At 40.9% G+C, this 18,746-nt stretch overlaps 1 protein-coding gene across 4 annotated transcripts in view; it reads right to left on the bottom strand.

Annotated features, from left to right (window-relative positions):
- ACACA (acetyl-CoA carboxylase alpha) overlaps positions 1–18,746 on the bottom strand; it is a 326,928-nt gene that overhangs the window by 37,562 nt on the left and 270,620 nt on the right. For all 4 annotated transcript variants that reach the window (XM_025361321.1, XM_025361319.1, XM_025361320.1 and 1 more), the window contains 3 exons: positions 7,285–7,428; positions 6,571–6,691; positions 2,588–2,684 (listed from right to left, as the gene is read on the bottom strand). In XM_025361321.1, coding sequence (XP_025217106.1) covers positions 2,588–2,684; positions 6,571–6,691; positions 7,285–7,428 — 362 coding nt within the window. The remainder of the gene's footprint in view (positions 1–2,587; positions 2,685–6,570; positions 6,692–7,284; positions 7,429–18,746) is intronic.

The following is an 18,746-nucleotide window of genomic DNA, read 5'->3' as shown; positions in this document are numbered from 1 at the left end:
AAGATTTGAGGGTACAATAGGTCTTACTATTGGGTGTGTGGATAGGGATATGTAGGCATGTTATGAGAATGATGAAAAATACACGCCAAGAGTAGAGAAGTGGATCAACAAGCCCTTAACTTTCTCCTTTCTTGGAAAAGACCAATGGGACGAGGATAATTTTTAGTAGTAATCCTCGTGAAATCTATATTAGAAGTATACATTTAATCTCAAAGCTATGTTAATTTAAAAAACTGTTTAGGAGCTCAAAGCCTCCGCACCTTATACTCCACTATGACCTCCCAATTTGGTCCTCATAAAGATTTTTTAGGAAAAATCAAAGAGCAAAACAAAGTATAGGGTGAGTCTTTACTCTGGAAAATGTGATTCAGTCTTCATTCTCACTGTTGCATTCCTTGGGGTTGGGGCTGGGATGGGTTATAGTCTCTCATTCCCCACAGCATCTCCATAACAAACTTTTCCATGACGGATGGCCTTTGGTTGTTAAATTGGCTACTGAAAATGGATTCCTGTCATCACAAGAGGCCTGACAAGGGCCTGAGTGGAGACCACCCACCCCCTTGTCACTTGCCTGCACTGAATCAGAATCAAAAGCCCTCTAGACAACCAGACAACGAGCAGGAGGTACACAGGAGGGTTTAGAAATATTTCTGTTCACAATGATTAATAATCCGACTGGAAACTTGTAATTGCAAAAGCCACCCTAAATCGGTAACTTATAACTTATATATTAGGGCCCATGTGACCTAATAAAGAACATCTTTATCCGAGTATTACAGTTATTTATTGGACTTGAAAACAGCTCAGAACAACTTCTGTTTTCTATTATACTTCATATAAATTTTATCAGGCTAGCACATGAAGATGCTACATCTTGTTTTATAGTGTGTCCCTGGACAAGGTGCCATGGAATAATAAAAGACAATTTACAGCCAATAGCACACATATTCCAAACATACATACCAAAGATGAGTTTTGGCAGCACTTACAGTAACAATCCCAGAAGAATACATTTATATTTATTTCTTGAAATGCCATTGCTTTTGAAAGAAGCTAGAGCTCCATTTGTGTTTTATATACTTGTGAGCATGTGTATGTGTTTGGAGTAAGAAGCTCAGAACTCGTCAGATGGAAAGAAAGGAGAAAGTCAGAGTGAGTGCTGCAATAAACAATGGCAGAGCTAACCAAAGCCAAGCTTGACTGATCTTGGTCGCAAAGCAGTCCCTATTCTTCTAATCATAAGTGTAAAGTATTATTCTCTTATTTCCCACGGGAGTATCTTAAAGAACTTAACAAAGGTTTGGCTTTCTGAGACTTAAAATCTGTCATGTTTTTTTCACAGACAGGAAAATTGAAGCAGAATAGATGAGACAAATCTCAAAAAAGTTGGTCTTAGTGTGCCAGGAGGAATCTAACAAGCTGATACAGAAGCTGAGTATCAGGGTTCTCGCTCCAGTGCATCTCCTACTTTCAGCTCCCCAGTGGGAATTTTACCAGGCACAGAGAATACTTCTCACTGGGACTGAGAAGCCTGGGGTGAGATAAAAGACCTGAGACTTTAAAGAAAACAGACAGGTAGGCTCTGGGACATTCAGTCTGAGCTGACTCCAGGCCAGAATCCTATTGAGAGTCACAGAGGAAGACCCTGTCTGTGGGATTTGCCCTCTGATGGATTCTTGTCACAGGCAGCATGGAGGCGTGCTGACCTGCTGTACTGAGAGAACCACAGAGCCTAGAATTATTTTCAAGGCTAGAATCTAAATCTCAACCCAATGTGGCATGTTTGAGAATCTTGAGCAGGTGCCACTTTTCACCAAGATAAGAAAAACGGATTGCCCCCAGAGGAAGGTGAGCTCCAGATGCGGTCCCTCAGCAGCATGTCTCTGCAGTGCAGAAGTAGATTAAGATCAGTCGTGGCAGGTGCTTGTTATAGCTCGTTATAGCAAGCGCTACAGATTATTTTGCGCAGAGCTTGCTGTTGAGTGAAGCACTTCTTAGAATGGGTATTAAAATTTAATAGAAACTTCAATTTCCCACTTGAAAAATATAGGTATTCTGGCAACCTATTTCAGCTTATTTTACTCCTGTTTCAGGTAAACTTCTCTTTTTTTTTTTTTTGGCAATTCAAATCTGATTATAATCTAATATAGTACATTTGTCACTTAAATAATCTCGGTGCCATGAAGAGCCTCTTTCCAGTTACACTTCTAGAAAAGCAGATGAGTCTCTGAATCAGTTGTCACCTATTCCTGAACGAAAATTGTCTTTGGGAGAGGGAAAGTCATTGGTGGGCTCTGGCTATTGTAGTTGGGCTTTACGGCTCCTAAAGTGTTTTTCCTGAAACATTATAAAAAGGAAATGTTGTCAAAATTAGCCTTCAGATTAAATGCATCATTGGAGTGACACACAAAATGGCAATTGAGAACCAGCACTCCAATTATTCTGCCTTGGGCATGGCTATAATCCAATATTCTTAGACAGTTCAGACAAAGAGAACATTATTGGTATATATCTACATAGCCATGGCTCTTTCTTTCTTATTTTTAATTGGGAGGAAAAAGAACTGCCAAAACAAAAGAGCTCTTACCTGGCTCTACCAACCACCACAGTCTGTGCCCAGGGCTGCATAATCTCTGAGAAAGATCCATAGTCAAAAAAGCCACTCAACCATTGACCTTTTTGGGCTACAGAAGGGAAAGAAAGAAAACAGAGAATAAGGACAGTGAATCCATTGACAATGCACTGGAACTGACGAATTTAAGGTGGTTTGGGGGATTATTTTGGGGAGTTTGTTGTTTTTAACCAAATTATAATAGATGGAAGCATTAGGCAGCTGAATGTTCATCTGCCTTCAGACATCATCTTCTATTTCATTTGCTAGTCTGCATAAAAAGAATCATTTATCAGCAAAGCATCATTTATTGTTAAACGGCGGGGTTCAGCTAGCAGAGAGAGATTGCATGTTTTTAAATAAATAACTTGACTTTCTTCAAGACACTACAAATATTTGTCAAAAGGCAGTCAAGTCATTAAAGATATTTTCAAAATGTCTATTTCTATTTTAAAACTTGCCCTACAATTTTGTTTGATTCCACTGACTTTCTTTTAACCAAAGGCTGAAAACAACCAAACAATAAGTATTAATGATCAGATAAGGATCCAAATTTGGAGGGAAAAATAGGAACTCAGTTTCTCTGCTACAAAAGCAACAAGATATATCTACTTTATTAAACAGCTGATAAAGTATAATCTTACTACAAAAAAGGGCCACATATTCTTGACAGGTAGTAAAAATACAATGGTTAAGATGCACATACTTAATGCCATTAATCTTCCTTGCACATGGAATTTCCTTCACTGGCAAGACCCAAAATTTTCAACCTATTAGTTTAAGAAAAAAACTTGTTCCACAGGTATGAATGTTTGACCAAAGCCCCGTAAAAGCTTCTGCAAATAAGTGTTTCCTGGTTTGCCCTCTCAGCTCACGGTTTTAGTGATTCTTCTAATTTGAACATGGCCCTCCACCCGCTAAAAACCCAAGTCCAAAACCAATTAAAAGTGGAGATCTGAGCAAGCTAACCTCTGCTGACTTAAATAGGATGGAGAGTGTTTTATCAAGACTAAACTTGTAATTACTGTGTTCTACATTCCTTGCCTCTATGGCCCCAGTGTAAAATGTGATCATCCATTTCAAAATTATCTCTCCATCCGTGAGCCCAAAGCCGATCGTTTAGATTCTGGTCTTGTGTTGGGCGTCAGTTTGAAGAATATCACAGCACTATCTCCTCTGATAAATGACTTTAACTTTTCACCTAAAAGATATCTGCTTTAACTTATCACAGGGAATCATCTGCTTTCTTTAACGCTTCCACTAAATTAAAATCTGAAGTCACTCGATTTGGGAGCGAGTGTTAGCTGCACATAGACAGCAGGATGAATTACTAGGGAGTCAATGAAAAAATATTATCCAAAAAACAGAAAACTTAGTTTATCACAAATTTCATTTTATTCTGTGGATCTCATTAATAATGGCCAGGATAATGCCCACATACACACACATACTTTTGTTCACCCATGAAGGAAGGGCTCAAATTTTGGTGAAGGTTCTAAACCAAATTTCTACGTTCATCAGAATACTGAATTTTAACTTTATATCCTTGGATCATTTTCTAATTCTCACTTTAATAACAGGGATTTGGAACTACTGAAGTAACTTCAAGATGGAAATGTTTTCTTTGTTTAAAACCCTGCTGCTAGGGGTGGGAGGAGTCACTGACTATTGTAGTTGTGCTTCACAGTCCCCAGAGAGTAGATCCTACCCAGTTCCGATGCAGAACCTTAGAAGCCAGCTAAGATGACTTCCCGTATTTCCCAGGAAAACACTCACTAAGTCTGGTTCCAAATTCTAGAAGTGAAGAGGCTCACTTCATTCCCAGAAAAGTCCTGCATTTTAAGACTGACAGGTGGTCAGGCGTGGTGGCTTATCCCTATAATCCCAGCACTTTGGGAGGTGGGTGGATCGTGAGGTCAAGAGATGGAGACCATCTTGGACAACATGGTGAAACCCTGTCTCTACTAAAATTACAAAAATTAGCTGGGTGTGGTGGCGCACACCTTTAGTCTCAGCTGCTTGGGAGGCTGAAGCAGGAGAATCACTTGAACCTGGGAGGCGGAGGTTGCAGTGAGCTGAGATTGCGCCACTGCACTCCAGCCTGGTGACAGAGCAAGACTCTGTCTCAAAAAAAAAAAAAAAAGGCTGACACGTAATCTTAGGCTCATAGTTTTTATCATAATCATGGTACAAAAAGAAGGGGTAAATAGAAGCAGAGGTTGCAGTGAGCTGATACCACGCCATTGTACTCCAGCCTGGAGGACAAGAGCAAAACTCCATCTCAAAAAAAAAAAAAAAAAAAAAAAAGAAACAGCAGGGAAAAGATTAGTATGGTGATTTTCCAGGCTATGTAAGAAAAACTATTTAGTTTTATTAAAATTAACAAGAAAAGGCACTAAAGACAACAGGTAAAGTTATAAATTAAAATAAACACTTCTCTCATGTTTTTATACAATAGAAAGCCTAATGTAGATATTTAGAAAAACAATATAATAGCTATGTAATAGCTATGTGACCTTGTACAAATCACTCAACTTCTCTGATTTTTGTAAAATGGTTATCTCTCGGCCGGGCGCCGTGGCTCAATCCTGTAATCCCAGCACTTTGGGAGGCCGAGACGGGCGGATCACGAGGTCAGGAGATCGAGACCATCCTGGCTAACCCGGTGAAACCCTGTCTCTACTAAAAAAATACAAAAACCTAGCCGGGCGAGATGGTGGGCGCCTGTAGTCCCAGCTACTCGGGAGGCTGAGGCAGGAGAATGGCGTAAACCCGGGAAGCGGAGCTTGCAGTGAGCTGAGATCCAGCCACTGCACTCCAGCCTGGGCCACAGAGCGAGACTCTGTCTCAAAAAAAAAAAAAAAAAAAAAAAAAAGTTATCTCTCTTTACCTATGAGAGGTTGTAAGTGCAAATAAGATAACATATATGGAAGTGCTTTACAGTCCCACCTGGCTTATAGTGGGTACCTACAAAGGTTTATACGATCTTCCTTATGAAGACCTCTCTTTCAGCAAAATCACAATGACTTTTACACTTCATAAAATACCTTCTGCAATCTCTTCTACTTTTATATATAGCCTTTCTTTGCAATCGTTGCGATAAACATGCAAAAAAGAACAAACACTTCCTCACATAGTTTGAAAAAATGGTTTCAAAATATAGCAGAGGGATTTGGTGCTCCACAAAAGAACCTCCTGATAAGTGAGGTTTGCTAGAACAGCCAAATGGACTGACAGATGAGAATGTACACAGAGTTACTTCTTTTTCCTGTTTTGTTTCTAAGTTAGGTAAAATCAGCTCCCAAAAAAGCAACAGATTAGATATATCTGGAGGCAGGCCTTATTCTCACTCCATGTATCTATATAATCAAAAGTTCTGGACAATCTCTTCATGAATAAATGAGCTTACAAAGTAGCCTTCTATTAATTACTGAGCAAGTACCAATACCATTACCAATACCATAAGAAAAGAAGGGCACCTGCAGGGTGGCTGCTCAGAGCTTGCTGAGGAAAGTGAAGTCCTATTCTACCCTGAAGGGTCTCAAAGACATTTGCTGCAATGAAACTGATTAATCTCTTTTGGTTATAGGGATTAGATGACCGAAGATTCCAGTCCTATAATTCTATGATTTTATGGCTTATATTGAACTGTTTTAAAGTCTTTGAACCTATTAAGTAATAAGTGCTTCAATAACAGAATAAACAGAAGAAATGTATTAGTGACTGCACTACTTGACTCGATGGGTGATTGGGAAATCTCATTTTATTTGTTTTTCATTTGTTCATGAAGGATTTCCCACCTTTTTCTTCAGAGGGTTGGTTTTTAGGTCTTTCTCATTTCCAGGTACTTAGCTCTGTTTTCTTAGTCACATGCGATTGTTCAGGAATTGGATACTGATTGAAAAGAACACTAAAAGCTTGAGAGTCAGACACCATGGGGTCCTCAGACATATACATACTTGGATGAGGACGGCCTGCTAGCATCCATCGAGGATCATATGGGGCCTTTGTGGGAACAAACTCGATGATTCTGTCTATAGGATCCTTTGAGTTCAGAAGAGGAACTGAACTGTGCACACTCTAAAAGGAGATTGGAAGAGAAAGAGCACAGCAATCAATGAATGACAGCCCTAGACTCCAACTCAGCAACAATAGCTATAGACAAAGATAGCAGGGCCTACATATGGAATTACACCCAATAGTCCCAATCTTCAGCTGGAAGAATCCTACTTATGTGCCAAGGCCCAAGGAACATGTATAGGTCAATAGTCTCATTTAGGAGGCTGGCACAAAGCGGTGTGTTTTGACTCTTGATTTCAGTGTGCCCATGCTTTCTGGGATGCTCCTCTGAGGAATGAATGACTATTACAAAGGAGAAAACCCACAATGAGGAGGAACCTTAATATACTGGGATCTGAGCCTTAGGTAGGCCATGAGGGCTTCCATGGCTGTAAGACATTAGAAAGGGGCCCAACTAATGAAATCCAAAGACATTTTAAAGGTAGAAGGCAAAATATGGCTGTAAGGAAAAGAGAAATCAATAGCTTTTGGAGAAATATTTTATAAAAAAATTGCTCCACCGTAAAGACAAGACCTTAAACACAGAGGCAGTGAGCTGTGGCGGAAATGACAGGCTCTGCAGGCCATGTCAGTGCTGGGTAGGAAGGGCTCACCTTGGGCATGTAAGACAGCCAGTGCAGGACAGTGAAAACCCCTTCAAAGTCATCACACACAGTGCAGTGGGTCACCCCATTGTTGTGCATGATCTGGATGCCCCCGAGCTGGTTATTGGAGGTGTACACTTCCCGCCCGAGGACCTAGAGAAATGAGCAAGAGAAAAGACATTTGTCTCTACAGAAATAAAGGCATGGTCTATTTCACAAGTTGCACTAAAATGGGTTCTTTTCTCCACAAAACAGAGATTCCAGTCTCCATGGGTTGTTCTGAGGGACTATCTGAATCTTCTTCCTAAAAAGAAAACTTAGAAAACAAAAAATACTTTTAACAATCACATTCATGGTTGCAATTTTAAAACCAGCAAGCCCCTTTCTCTCCACCAGCTGCCACAGATAGGCATAGCATACTTCCACCCTCAGCTGAAACTGCAGTGGTGGGTGAGGCTGAGACCCAGAGGCATAGGCTACCTTATCGCGTGCAAGTCTCTTTGTGCATAGACACAAAAAGGTAACATGCCTGTCTTTCAACAATATTTAGTGACAAGTCTCAGTTACAGCAACTCTGGGGGCTTAGGTTCCTCATTTTTAAAAAGGATTATTTTTTCCTTATATTTGATTTTTATTAGGTTGGTGCAAAAGTAATTGTGGTTTCTGTCATTTCTTTTAATGGCAAAACCACAATTACTTTTGTACCAACCTAACACTGGCCTCCACGCACAAGTCCTAAAGCTAGCAAAATCTTGAAGCAACTCATGCTACATACATGAACCCCTGAGTTTCAAGTCTTTTCTTTGTGTGCTGGGTGCAGGGCTGTGATTTATACCCAAGCACGCTTCCCCTCCTCCTTCCCTTCCAAGGCTCCAGGGAGTTCAGGGCCTCAATCCCTGGTCTATCCCTGGAGGAGTTTAACCCTTGTAAGGTCAAAGGGCACCTGCAGTTGGAAACCACAAAGTTTCCTTTAAAGAAGAAAAAAAGAGGAAGAAAAGATATTCCTGGACTTGGAAATTGTAGGGTTTCTTTTTCCTTAAAGACTGGTTAATAATTTCTTTCAGGGAAGGAGGTTTTCTGACCCAGCAGATGGAAGCCGGGCAGCCTGATCACTGACTATTGCAAACTGCTGAGTGTGTAGTAATTGCCAGTCATCTAAGGTAGCCCCTGAGAGCTCTAAACAGTTGTAGAGTGCTTACTGTATTTTACCTTTTATTTTTCCTTTCCTCTCCTCCTTTAAAAAATAATGATGATACAAAATTTCTTCCCTATTTGTATTCATTTTCAGTCTCTGGGGAGAATGTAACTAACTAAGGGCCAGCAAAGTCTGCCTGCATATTCCCATTTTGCCCCTTCTTGTTAGGAGCTTTGAGAGGTTCCCCTGCATGCTGGGTCAACACCCCCACTAGCATCCTCCAAAGGTGGAGGAAGTTGGTGACCAAAGTAATAACCTCCGTGTGACCCAATTGGCCTTGGTTCCATTTAACTTCAGCTAGGAAGGGCATAAGATACTTTTCTGAAAGGAATATGGAAAGCAAAATTGCTCTCAGATTACTGCTTTCCTTGATAAGGAAGCGTAGAGAACAAGCCTTTACAGGCAGCCCCATGCTGAGCAACATGCTGGCAGCTCCTTTGAAGGAGCCTCGTGAACAGGGGAGACTGTATCTGACCACTGAGCTCCCATCCGCCTCTCAGTCCGTCTTTAATCTCAGCCCAGGCACTGTGGCTCTTTTCTCATTCTCCTGCTGTCTCTTTCCATTTGCCCTCTCTCTGACTGATACACTGATCTCTCGGTCACTCGGCTTTCTGCTCCGCTGAGTCCATATTACTAATAACACCTCCGCCACGGCCAGTTTACCTCATGAAGGCAGGAGCACATCATTACAAAATAAACTCATAACTTTGACATTCTAGCAAATACACGCCGTTTGTTATTTTTATGGCTTTAGTCTTTCTAACAGGCAGAGGGCATTACATACCTGTTTCATTTATATCTTTAAATGTGTGCACACATGCACACTCACACATGCATCAGGAAACAAAACAGAACAAAAAATCCAAACCAAAGCAAATATCCAAAGCAGTCCATTGATGCAGGAGCCTGGTAAAGGCAGAAACCCTGTCACTTAAGGAGGCCACGCTCTGATCTGGCTCTGGTTTTATGGTCGTCATAAACCCGATGGTCCACAACTGGTCCTTCTGGGACAGACTGCCTCTCGGCTAGAAGTCATTCAGTGTGATCAGCAGTATTTTTAATTATTAAAATAAAACAGGAAAGGGGGAAAAGGAATAAAAAAGGAGACACTGTGCTGACCCTGAAAACATGATATTCACAATTAGGTCAGGAGCCAAGTACTCCTTGTTGCCCAGAAGAGAAAGTTGGGGCTATTTTCTACTCAGAAACACTATTTTCTTCCTATCTCTAATACCTGATAATGTCCAATCACTTAGAATCTTACACATCTCCAAAATTAATAATGGATCAATGAAGAACTACACTCAGAAAAAGGGACTGCTCAGCTGTTTAAACACACTTTCTTCTGATGTCTTTGCCTCCTCATTTAAAAGTGATCCTCTGCCACTTATCCATTCTACCCCATATTTTTACAAAATAATGGGAAGCAAACTTGGTAGGCTCAGTAACAGAGTACTCCTCCCTTTACAAGCTAAATTAAAACTTGGGTTCTGATGCTTTGGCATTGTTCTGAAAAGGCAGCAGTATTTCTACATCTCTCCTTTCCTATGTTTAGAAGAAACCTAACCAGGGCTTAACATAACCAGGAACATTATTTCTGAGCTAAAGAAGTGTTTGTCATGTGAGAACATTCATTTAATTTGGAAATTAAGGAGAAAAATTACAGAATAGACTAAGAGTATCCCAATATCACTCTCTGACTAGCCTTAGTTTGGGAGATGGGGGGTAGGGTAGGGATGGGCACAGAAATGAAACTGCTCCACTAATCACAAACAAATGCTAACAATCATGGCTACTTAACAATCGGTGAAGAGAAAGCAGTACCCTCCAGTTCATCTTCAATGACCACGTGTTTGGAGTATGCACCAGTAGAATGAGGGTGCACACAATAGCTCCTGATTTATAGGGGTCGTTGCTGACTCAAGTGGTTTTAATGATTTTAGAATCCTTCACAACAAAAGCTCCAACCAAGGAAGCAGAATCTGGGTTAGGATAAAATCCATTCCGCCTAACTCTGAAATGATCATGCTATAACAGTTACACAAACCCTCACTGGTATCTAGGAAGATGAACAGAACCCACACAGACAGAACCATTGTTTTCTTCCTCAAGGTTGCCCTACTGACCTTCTACAGAAAAACTCAGGGTCAACAGCTCTCATCAACGTATTTTCACAAAGTAGGTGAGCTGCGTTCAACACTCTTTTAAACTTTGACCTACACATTTCTTGCTGTGTTTCAGTTCCCAAATACATTCCTCTTACATTTCTACTGTATGATACAAACTTTTAATTTATCTGTCCAGCAAGCAGCAATAATCATTTAAACACAGGAGCGAGTCAAACAGAGGTGATTCTCCTGAGGCCTCACTTTGTTGCCCTCCAGATCTAAGTGGAGAAGCAGTACCATGCAATATTAGGAATAGGCTCCACCTCCGGGTCCTCTGCTGAAGAGTGCCATGCTGACAGAACTGAACAAGGGCTGAATCTGAGAGGAAAGAGGATCTTGACTCATTCTCAATATAAACTTAAGCCTCATCCAGCACTTCATTCATTGCAGCCGGCGGACCTAAGAATTAAGGGCACCACATAAAAGCCGGTGATTAGCAGAGACACAATTGTTAAAGGCTCCACCAAAGATGCTACGTAGCCTTTAGAATCGTTGAGATACATAAGAAGTACAAATGAATGCAGTCATATATCCATGCTCAGGCCTCTGCTGCTGCTGCTGCTGCTGCTTATCTAGAGACACCGCAGACAGCTCAGGTTTACCACAGCTGACAGGCAATGAAAACAGCCTAATATACCGCCTGCTCTCTCCCTTAAAGCCCTTTTTGGAGATCAAGATAAACACGTTCTTCCTTTCCCCCATGCTCCAGACGTTTGACTGAAGTGGCAGAGCATTGTGAGGTTTTGTGCAAATGAAATCACTATGTAATACTGAATGAGTGCAGTATTTACTTGTCAGGATATTTGTCAGCACAGGCGTTAAGATTTCCAAGTTTCCCAGATGCAACTTAGCTCAATTTTTAAAAAATTGCCTTTGTCCTGACATACACATTATGTTGGGGACCCTTAGACTTATAGGCAAATATTTGCAATCATGTGCTGAAGATGTGAAAAATTATGATGCATATCAATGATGGAATAAAAAATGAAATCTATTCCTTCTCTCCCCCTTTTGTTCAGTCTTTTCCCCCATTTTAAACAATCTTTGGTGGGTCAGGACATCTTCTATTTAAGGAAGCAGGGAATACAAAATTCCTCCTGCATCTAAGAATTAGGCCACAGAAGCTGAGTCCTCGCTGCAATCCTCCTTCTTATTAGGACATTTCCATTCTCAAAAGGATTTGAGGAGGGGTACTGTAAATTTACTGAGTAATTGTCATCACTGGACTTCATCCATGATTCTAGATATTAAAGTCACTCTGGGATCTGTCAGGTTATTGATAAAAGTTGGCTAAAGCTGAAAGAGAACAGATATGAAAAAGAATAAGCAGGAGTAGGAGAAAAGTGGTAAAATAGGAACAAAAGAAAGAAGGAAGGATGAGAGAGAGGAAAAGGGAGGAGGAGAGAAAAAAGGAGAAGAAAAAAATGCAATAGCTCATCTACTTAGTGCAGCTAATATCCTCCTCCCTGACCTGAGAGGACTACATTTTAAAAATCTGACAAGTAATTCAATCTCCAATTAACAATTTTAAGTGGTGCTGCACATATCACCATGTAAATGTTTCTTCAGGAATATATCCAAGGATGAATGGAATTAAATCTCTAGGGAGATGGAATCAGGACCTAGGTGACTACCAAGATTATTTGGGGGTTGCAAAATACAGTTTCTTAATACATAAGCACAGGGTTATAATTTTTCCCCACCTTTATTGCCACTATTGTCACTGGCAAACTGGAGTGCTGGCTGGTAGGTCCTAGGCTAGGGTTGGGGTAGAGAAGGGGCTCAGTGACATACTGTGGGCAGAGGAGAGAAAAGCCTCTGACATGAGCCACAGTTGGATTCAAGACCATCTGCTATAAGACCAAAAATCTCTCTATAAGCAGCAAATTATGAAGTGATCAGGTATGCTGAAGTATAAACTGGGGCAAAGGGATGGTGCTGTCAGTGGAAGGAAAAGAAACAGCCAAAAAAAAGGCTGAATATAGGTCAGAAATAACACTGGAAGACATCTCTTTACTGAAGTGCAGGGCTCACTGGAGAACAGAGGAATGAATTAGACAGCACAAAGACAATAAGGATTTGAAGGTGAAGTGGGTAAGGAACAGAGACTCATCTGTAATGTAAAAAGGTAGAGAGGAGCCACACAATAGTTTGCTTGCTAAATGTATGAGAAGAAGCACAGGCTTGGGACTTGAGATTTCTGACGATAAATTCTTTTTTTTTTTGTAGAGACAAAGTCTTGCTATGTTGTCTAGGCTGGTCTCGAAGACCTGGCCTCAAGCAATCCTCTCGCCTCAGTCTCCCAAAGTGTTGGGACTACAGACATAAGCCACCTTGCCCAGCCAGTTTGTAAACATTTTAAATAAAGTCTGGTTTATTGAAGTATAATTTTCATATAGCAAAACTGTCCATCATAAGGTATACAAGTCTGTGAATTTTAATACACATAGTCATATAACCACCACAATAATCAAGATAGCATTTTCATCATCCCAAAGTCTCCTCATGTTCCCTTGTAATCATCCCCTCCCTCCACCCCTAACAACCATTGATCTTTTTGTTCCAATAGTTTTACTTTTTCTAGAATGTTACATAAATGGAGTCATACAGTATATAGCCTTTTGAATCTAGCTTCTTTCAGTTAGCATATTGCATCTGAGCCTCATGCATGCTGATGCAGGTATCAGTAGTTTATTTTTATTCCTGAGTAGTATTCCATTTTATGGAAGTACCACAACTTGGTCACCCATTAGCTTGTTGGTGTACATTTGGGCTGTTTTCACTTTTGGAGGATTATAAATAATGCTGCTGTAGACATCTGTGCACAGCTTTTAAAAAAAGCCCAACCTTTTTCAAAGTGGCTGTGCCATTTTGCATTCCCACCAACAATTTATGAGAGTTCCAGCTGTCCTGAATCCTCATCAACACTTGGTATTTGTCAAACATTAAAAAAACAAACATTTAGGCTGGGCACAGTGGCTCACACCTGTAATCCCAGCACTTTGGGAGGCCTAGGCAGGCGGATCATGAGGTAGGGAGATTGAGACCATCCTGGGTAACACAGTGAAATCCCATTTCTACTAAAAACACAAAAAATTAGCCGGGGCATGGTGGCACGTGCCTGTAGTCCCAGCTACTTGGGAGGCTAAGGCAGGAGAATCACTTGAACCCAGGAGATGGACGTTGCAGTGAGCCGAGATCGCACCACTGTACTCCAGCCTGGGCGGCAGAGCAAGACTCCGTCTCAAAAAAACAAAAACAAAAACAAAAAACAAAAAACAAAACCATTTAGTGGTGTCAAGCTATGGTTTAATTTTCATTTCCCTAATGACTAATATAAGCATCTTTTCATGTGCTTATTTACCATCCTTATATTTGCTTTGGTGAAATGTCTGTTCAAATTTCTTGCCCATGTTTTTAATTACTGGGTTGTTTTCTTATTGAGTTTGAGAATTCTTTATATATTCTGGATACCAGTCTTTTATCAGATTATGTATTTTCTAAAGATGGAAAACTTTTAAAAAAAATCCCTGTTTGTCAGTCGCCTTCTACTGGTTTTACTGAATAGGCTGTGACTGACTGCATTGGCCAGGTCCCAAGAGTCTAGTGTTTGCAGGGCCTGGCTCTTAGGGGAGTAGCACTGACTTGTTATTGCTGTGGCCTTTTGGTTCGTGTTTTCTCATTGACATCTGGTGGGCAGCAATTTTATTTTTTCCTTTAGAACACATGAAAAGCCTATTATTGTCTTTTAGCTAAATTTCAGCTCCATGAAACCAGGAATCATCTTTGTATTGCCACAGCATAAGAACAGCTTTATACCTAACAGGCATGCAATAAATGCATGTGATCTACCACAGTTCTATGCATTCTATAAAAACTCAACTGATTAGTATGTTCAGCAAGTTAAACTACTGTAAGCAAAATAAGTCTTTCATATTAGTGTTATAATGTGTAGTGGCTTTCTGAAGCAAAAGGAGTGGTTCAATTTTCCTACCTTTTTAGTTTTCCCCAATGTAGATGCTCTCTTCCCTCCCTCCCCCTGTCAAAATTCTTTATATGGGTTAAAATTAAACTAGTAATTCTAAGTACTATAAAGTCATATTATGTTAGGAGTGCTCTTCTGAGCTGCATAAATCTGCTTTATCTATTGAGAAAGGCATATTTTACCAATGGGTCAGGTAGAAAATGAAGATACTCAAAAGTTGATTACATGTTCCAATGATCTTGACTTCTCATATTTGCATCTTAAGCTGTTGGTTAAATTTGGGTGAGTTCTTTTCCTTACCAACACTGATTTGTCAATTTCTTAGATGCGCATACTATTTTAAAAGGCTTAAACCCCAGACACTGAGACATTAAATTTAGGAACCGGTCAAAAATCAGCCAGAAAATCTTGAAGCCCAGGCATGGTAATCTGTAGTTCAATCTAAAAAGCTCTTTAAGCTTCTCCTTTCATAATTCAACACTCCTGACTATGTACATTAGCTGATTAGACTGTGTGATGATGGTCAATCTGAATGAGAAGGGACATAGCTAGATTTGGATCCATGCACAGGGAACATTCCCTAGAATGATGAACAGCTAGGAGTCAGGTTTCTAAACAGTCTCATTTCCGCTTCTTTATCATATTCACAGACCAGTCTGTGCACAGCTAGAGCCCAGCTCTGTCTTCTTTCTAGAAAAGACTGGAGTCCTTGCATTTCTAATCTACCAACATGTGCGGTTCTTGCACTTTTAATTTATGAGTGTTTAGGGGGGACCTCTCTGACTTGGGAACATATTGGCTCGGTCTAATGCTTGGAGATTATTAAACTTGGAGCTATGCTCCACTATCAAGTCTACAGATCTTTTATTTAGAAGATATGGTGCTCTAAATGCACAAAGAGCTCCCTGTCACCTTCACATTAAAGCCCCTAGTGCCTGGTAAATGGAATTATATAGCTGTCATCTCCTTTCCCCAAAGTTTTAAGAGTACAATGGGCTCATTTTTTCACACTCCATCCCAGCTTCAGAACTAAGAGACCTACTTTGTATTGATTTAAGGTCTCAGAAATAAATAAACCTGCTTCACCACTGTGATTCACAACAAATTCATGATACACTATTGCATGATATATTTCAAGCTCTTGCTCTGGCTCTCTTTTTCCTCTGGTGAGTGATGGGGGAGGTGGGAGGTGGTAGGGAGCTGCAAAGCTGACAGCCTGATGGTTATTGGAGATGGTTGCTGACTGCAAATCCAAGAATAGACACTGTTGGAGGAGTATGGCATTTTTTTTTAAAACTAGGGGGCAGGGGTGAGAAGCTAATTTACTTGGGCTTCAGGCTGGGGTTGGAGGAAAAGAAAGGTTGAAGAGAGGAGAGGGGCTGACAGAGGAGCAAAGCTTCAAGTGAGCACTGATCTGCAAAGACAAAGCTATGAATACATGTAGAAAGAGAGAAAGGTGAATAAAATTCAACATATGAAGTTGTAACACACCACTGAATAGAAAATGAAGACGACGAAGAAACCAATCTGTCAAAGGAACCGTGTGTACAGAGCTAAGTGGGCCCTTAGCTTGAGTTCAGGGACGATGTTTTATTAGAGACAGAGTGCAGAGACCCTACATGCCACCCAAAGTGTGAGGTAGAGGCATTTCTTCATTCTAATACTCAGGACACATCAGAACCCTGGAGGTGGAAATGGACAATGGATATAGGGTAGAGATATAATGAAGGTCCACATGGATGAAGTGAGCCAGAGACTGTTCACTGAGGCAAGAGGGTAATACATTCTAGCAGTTTAGCTTGTGTTTGTGTACCCTTAGGGTTTGAGTACCTACGTCTACATCACCTTTACTGATTCCACCAAACCTTGGACCCAATGAGTTTTAGCTGGTATCTACAAATACAGCAGTCAAAAAGAACTATCCTCCAACCTTCTATCAGGATCTTGACTTTCAACAAGGCAGGAGAGGAGAAAGCAGGAGATAATCAGGCTCCGAAGGTACTGCATGACACTGCAGGAGACCCCTAAGGTTCTAAGGAGTACTTTCAAGTGGAATTAAGTTTTAACTGTTTCCCTTGTTTCTTCTACTTATTTCACATTTTTGACTGGCAAAGTTATTTATGAATCCAATTTCTTTTCTATGTTGGAATAGCATTTTCATCTTCACTACATTTGTTCTTGAGACAAGACCAGACTCTGAACACAAAAGTACATGAGAAAGATTTTGGTTCCATTCAATTTCCAGTTGGTCATATAAAACTGGGCATTTCTTTGTTAAATTTGAACTCTACCTTTAAAGAGTGATCTGTCTCTGTGTACAGGGAAACAGACTTTAGCCAAATAGAAAAAAGAACTCACAGATGAATACATAGATGAATGGGATTGGTTCCAAAAGTACTGAGCTCCCATTCAGCTGAATTTTTCACACATAATTGGGTGAATATTTAGCAATGGTGTCACAGAGGAAACTCAAGCAACAATTGTGTGGTTGAACTTTTGAGGATCCTCCCACTCTCAAGATTTATAATTCTACAGACACTCGTGATTGTGAACAACATATAGTGCTTATTTTTCTGTGATCTGGACAAGAAACAAAATTTAAAAACTTTTAAATCATTATGCTCTCCAACTTCCATTCCTGGTCGCATGAGTATGTAATAATTTTACATATCACTAATATGTAATTTAATACATAATACTCTAATATGCAATAACTTTTAAAATTCCCCACTCCCTATCTATTCACTCCCCAGCCTAAAACAGTTCCCTGGCTACAGATCAATATGCATCTTTATAACATCACAGAATACTAGACATTGAAGAGAATTTAAGATTAAGAGACCCTCCAGTCTTCTACTTAAAAAACAAAAAACAAAAAACAGGCTTAATTCATTTTATTTGTCTTATGTAAAAACTGTGTTGTAGCCACAGTTGGAGCCTGGGTCCCCTGCATGGAGACTCTGGTGTGGGTCTTGATGAGGTGGTCAGCAAATTCCTGACAGGAAGACTTGATGAATACAGTCTCCTTCCAGAGGTTAGGGGTCAGGTAGCTGTAGGTTTTAGAGATGGCATCAAAGGTGACCTTGGGAAAGTTCCCTAGGGTGGCAGTGTAGCCCCTGGCTGACGTGTAGCAGTCATCAATACCAGCCATCATTAGCAGCTTCTTGGGCACCAGGGCCGAGACAATGCCAGTGTCCTGGGCGCGAGGATGAGGCGCACCAGCACAGAGCCACAGCCACCTGTCACCTTGCAAGGGATGGTGTGGGGCTTCTTCTCCCAGTAGCCTCTGTGCATGGGGACAATGAAGAGCTTGGCCAGGATGATGGCCCCATGGATGGCAGTGGCCACCTCCTTGGAGTACTTAACACCCAGACCAATATGGCCATTGTAGTCCCTGATGGCAACAAACATCTTGAACCTGGTGCGCTGGCAAGCGTGGGTTTGCTTCTGCACTGGCATAATCTTTAAAACCTCATCCTTGAGAGAGGCCCCCAGGAAAAAGTCAATGATCTCAGACTCCTTGATGGGCAGGGAGAAGAGATAGATCTCCTCCAGGGACTTGATCTTCATGTCCTTGACCAGGCAGCCCAACTTGGTCATAGGCATCCATTCCTTGCCCTGGGCCTTGCCTCCATGAGCTCTGTGGGGGCCAGGCCTTGTTCACAGACACAGTCCCAGCCCTGGATGCCACTGCCAAAGGTTCCACAGTTCCCCATCTCAGGCATCCCCATACCTGGCTAATTTTTTAATTATTTTGTAGAGGGGGTCTTGCTTCTTGCTATATTGCCCAGGCTGGTCTTGAACTCCTGGCCTTAAGCCATCCTCCTTTCTTGGCCTCCCAAAGTGCTGGTATTACAGGATTACCACACCAACCAGATTTTCTACTTTAAAATGGGAAATGTATTATGCCTTCCATTTCACAAAGAGGAAACTAACATCTAAATAGATTAAAGCCCAAAGTTGCTTACCTAGTAAATGGCAGGGAGAATAATGATCAAAAGTTTTTGTTGTTGTTGTTTGTTTTTTTCTGAGATGGAGTTTTGCTGTTTTTGCCCAGGCTGGAGTGCAATGGTGCAATCTTGGCTCACTGCCACCTCTGCCTCCCAGGTTCAAGTGATTCTCC

Source organism: Theropithecus gelada, chromosome 16 (genome assembly GCF_003255815.1).
Source record: "Theropithecus gelada isolate Dixy chromosome 16, Tgel_1.0, whole genome shotgun sequence".
NCBI lineage: Eukaryota > Metazoa > Chordata > Mammalia > Primates > Cercopithecidae > Theropithecus > Theropithecus gelada.
Note: the sequence above shows the minus strand (reverse complement) of the source record. Positions and strands in the feature narration are given on the sequence as shown.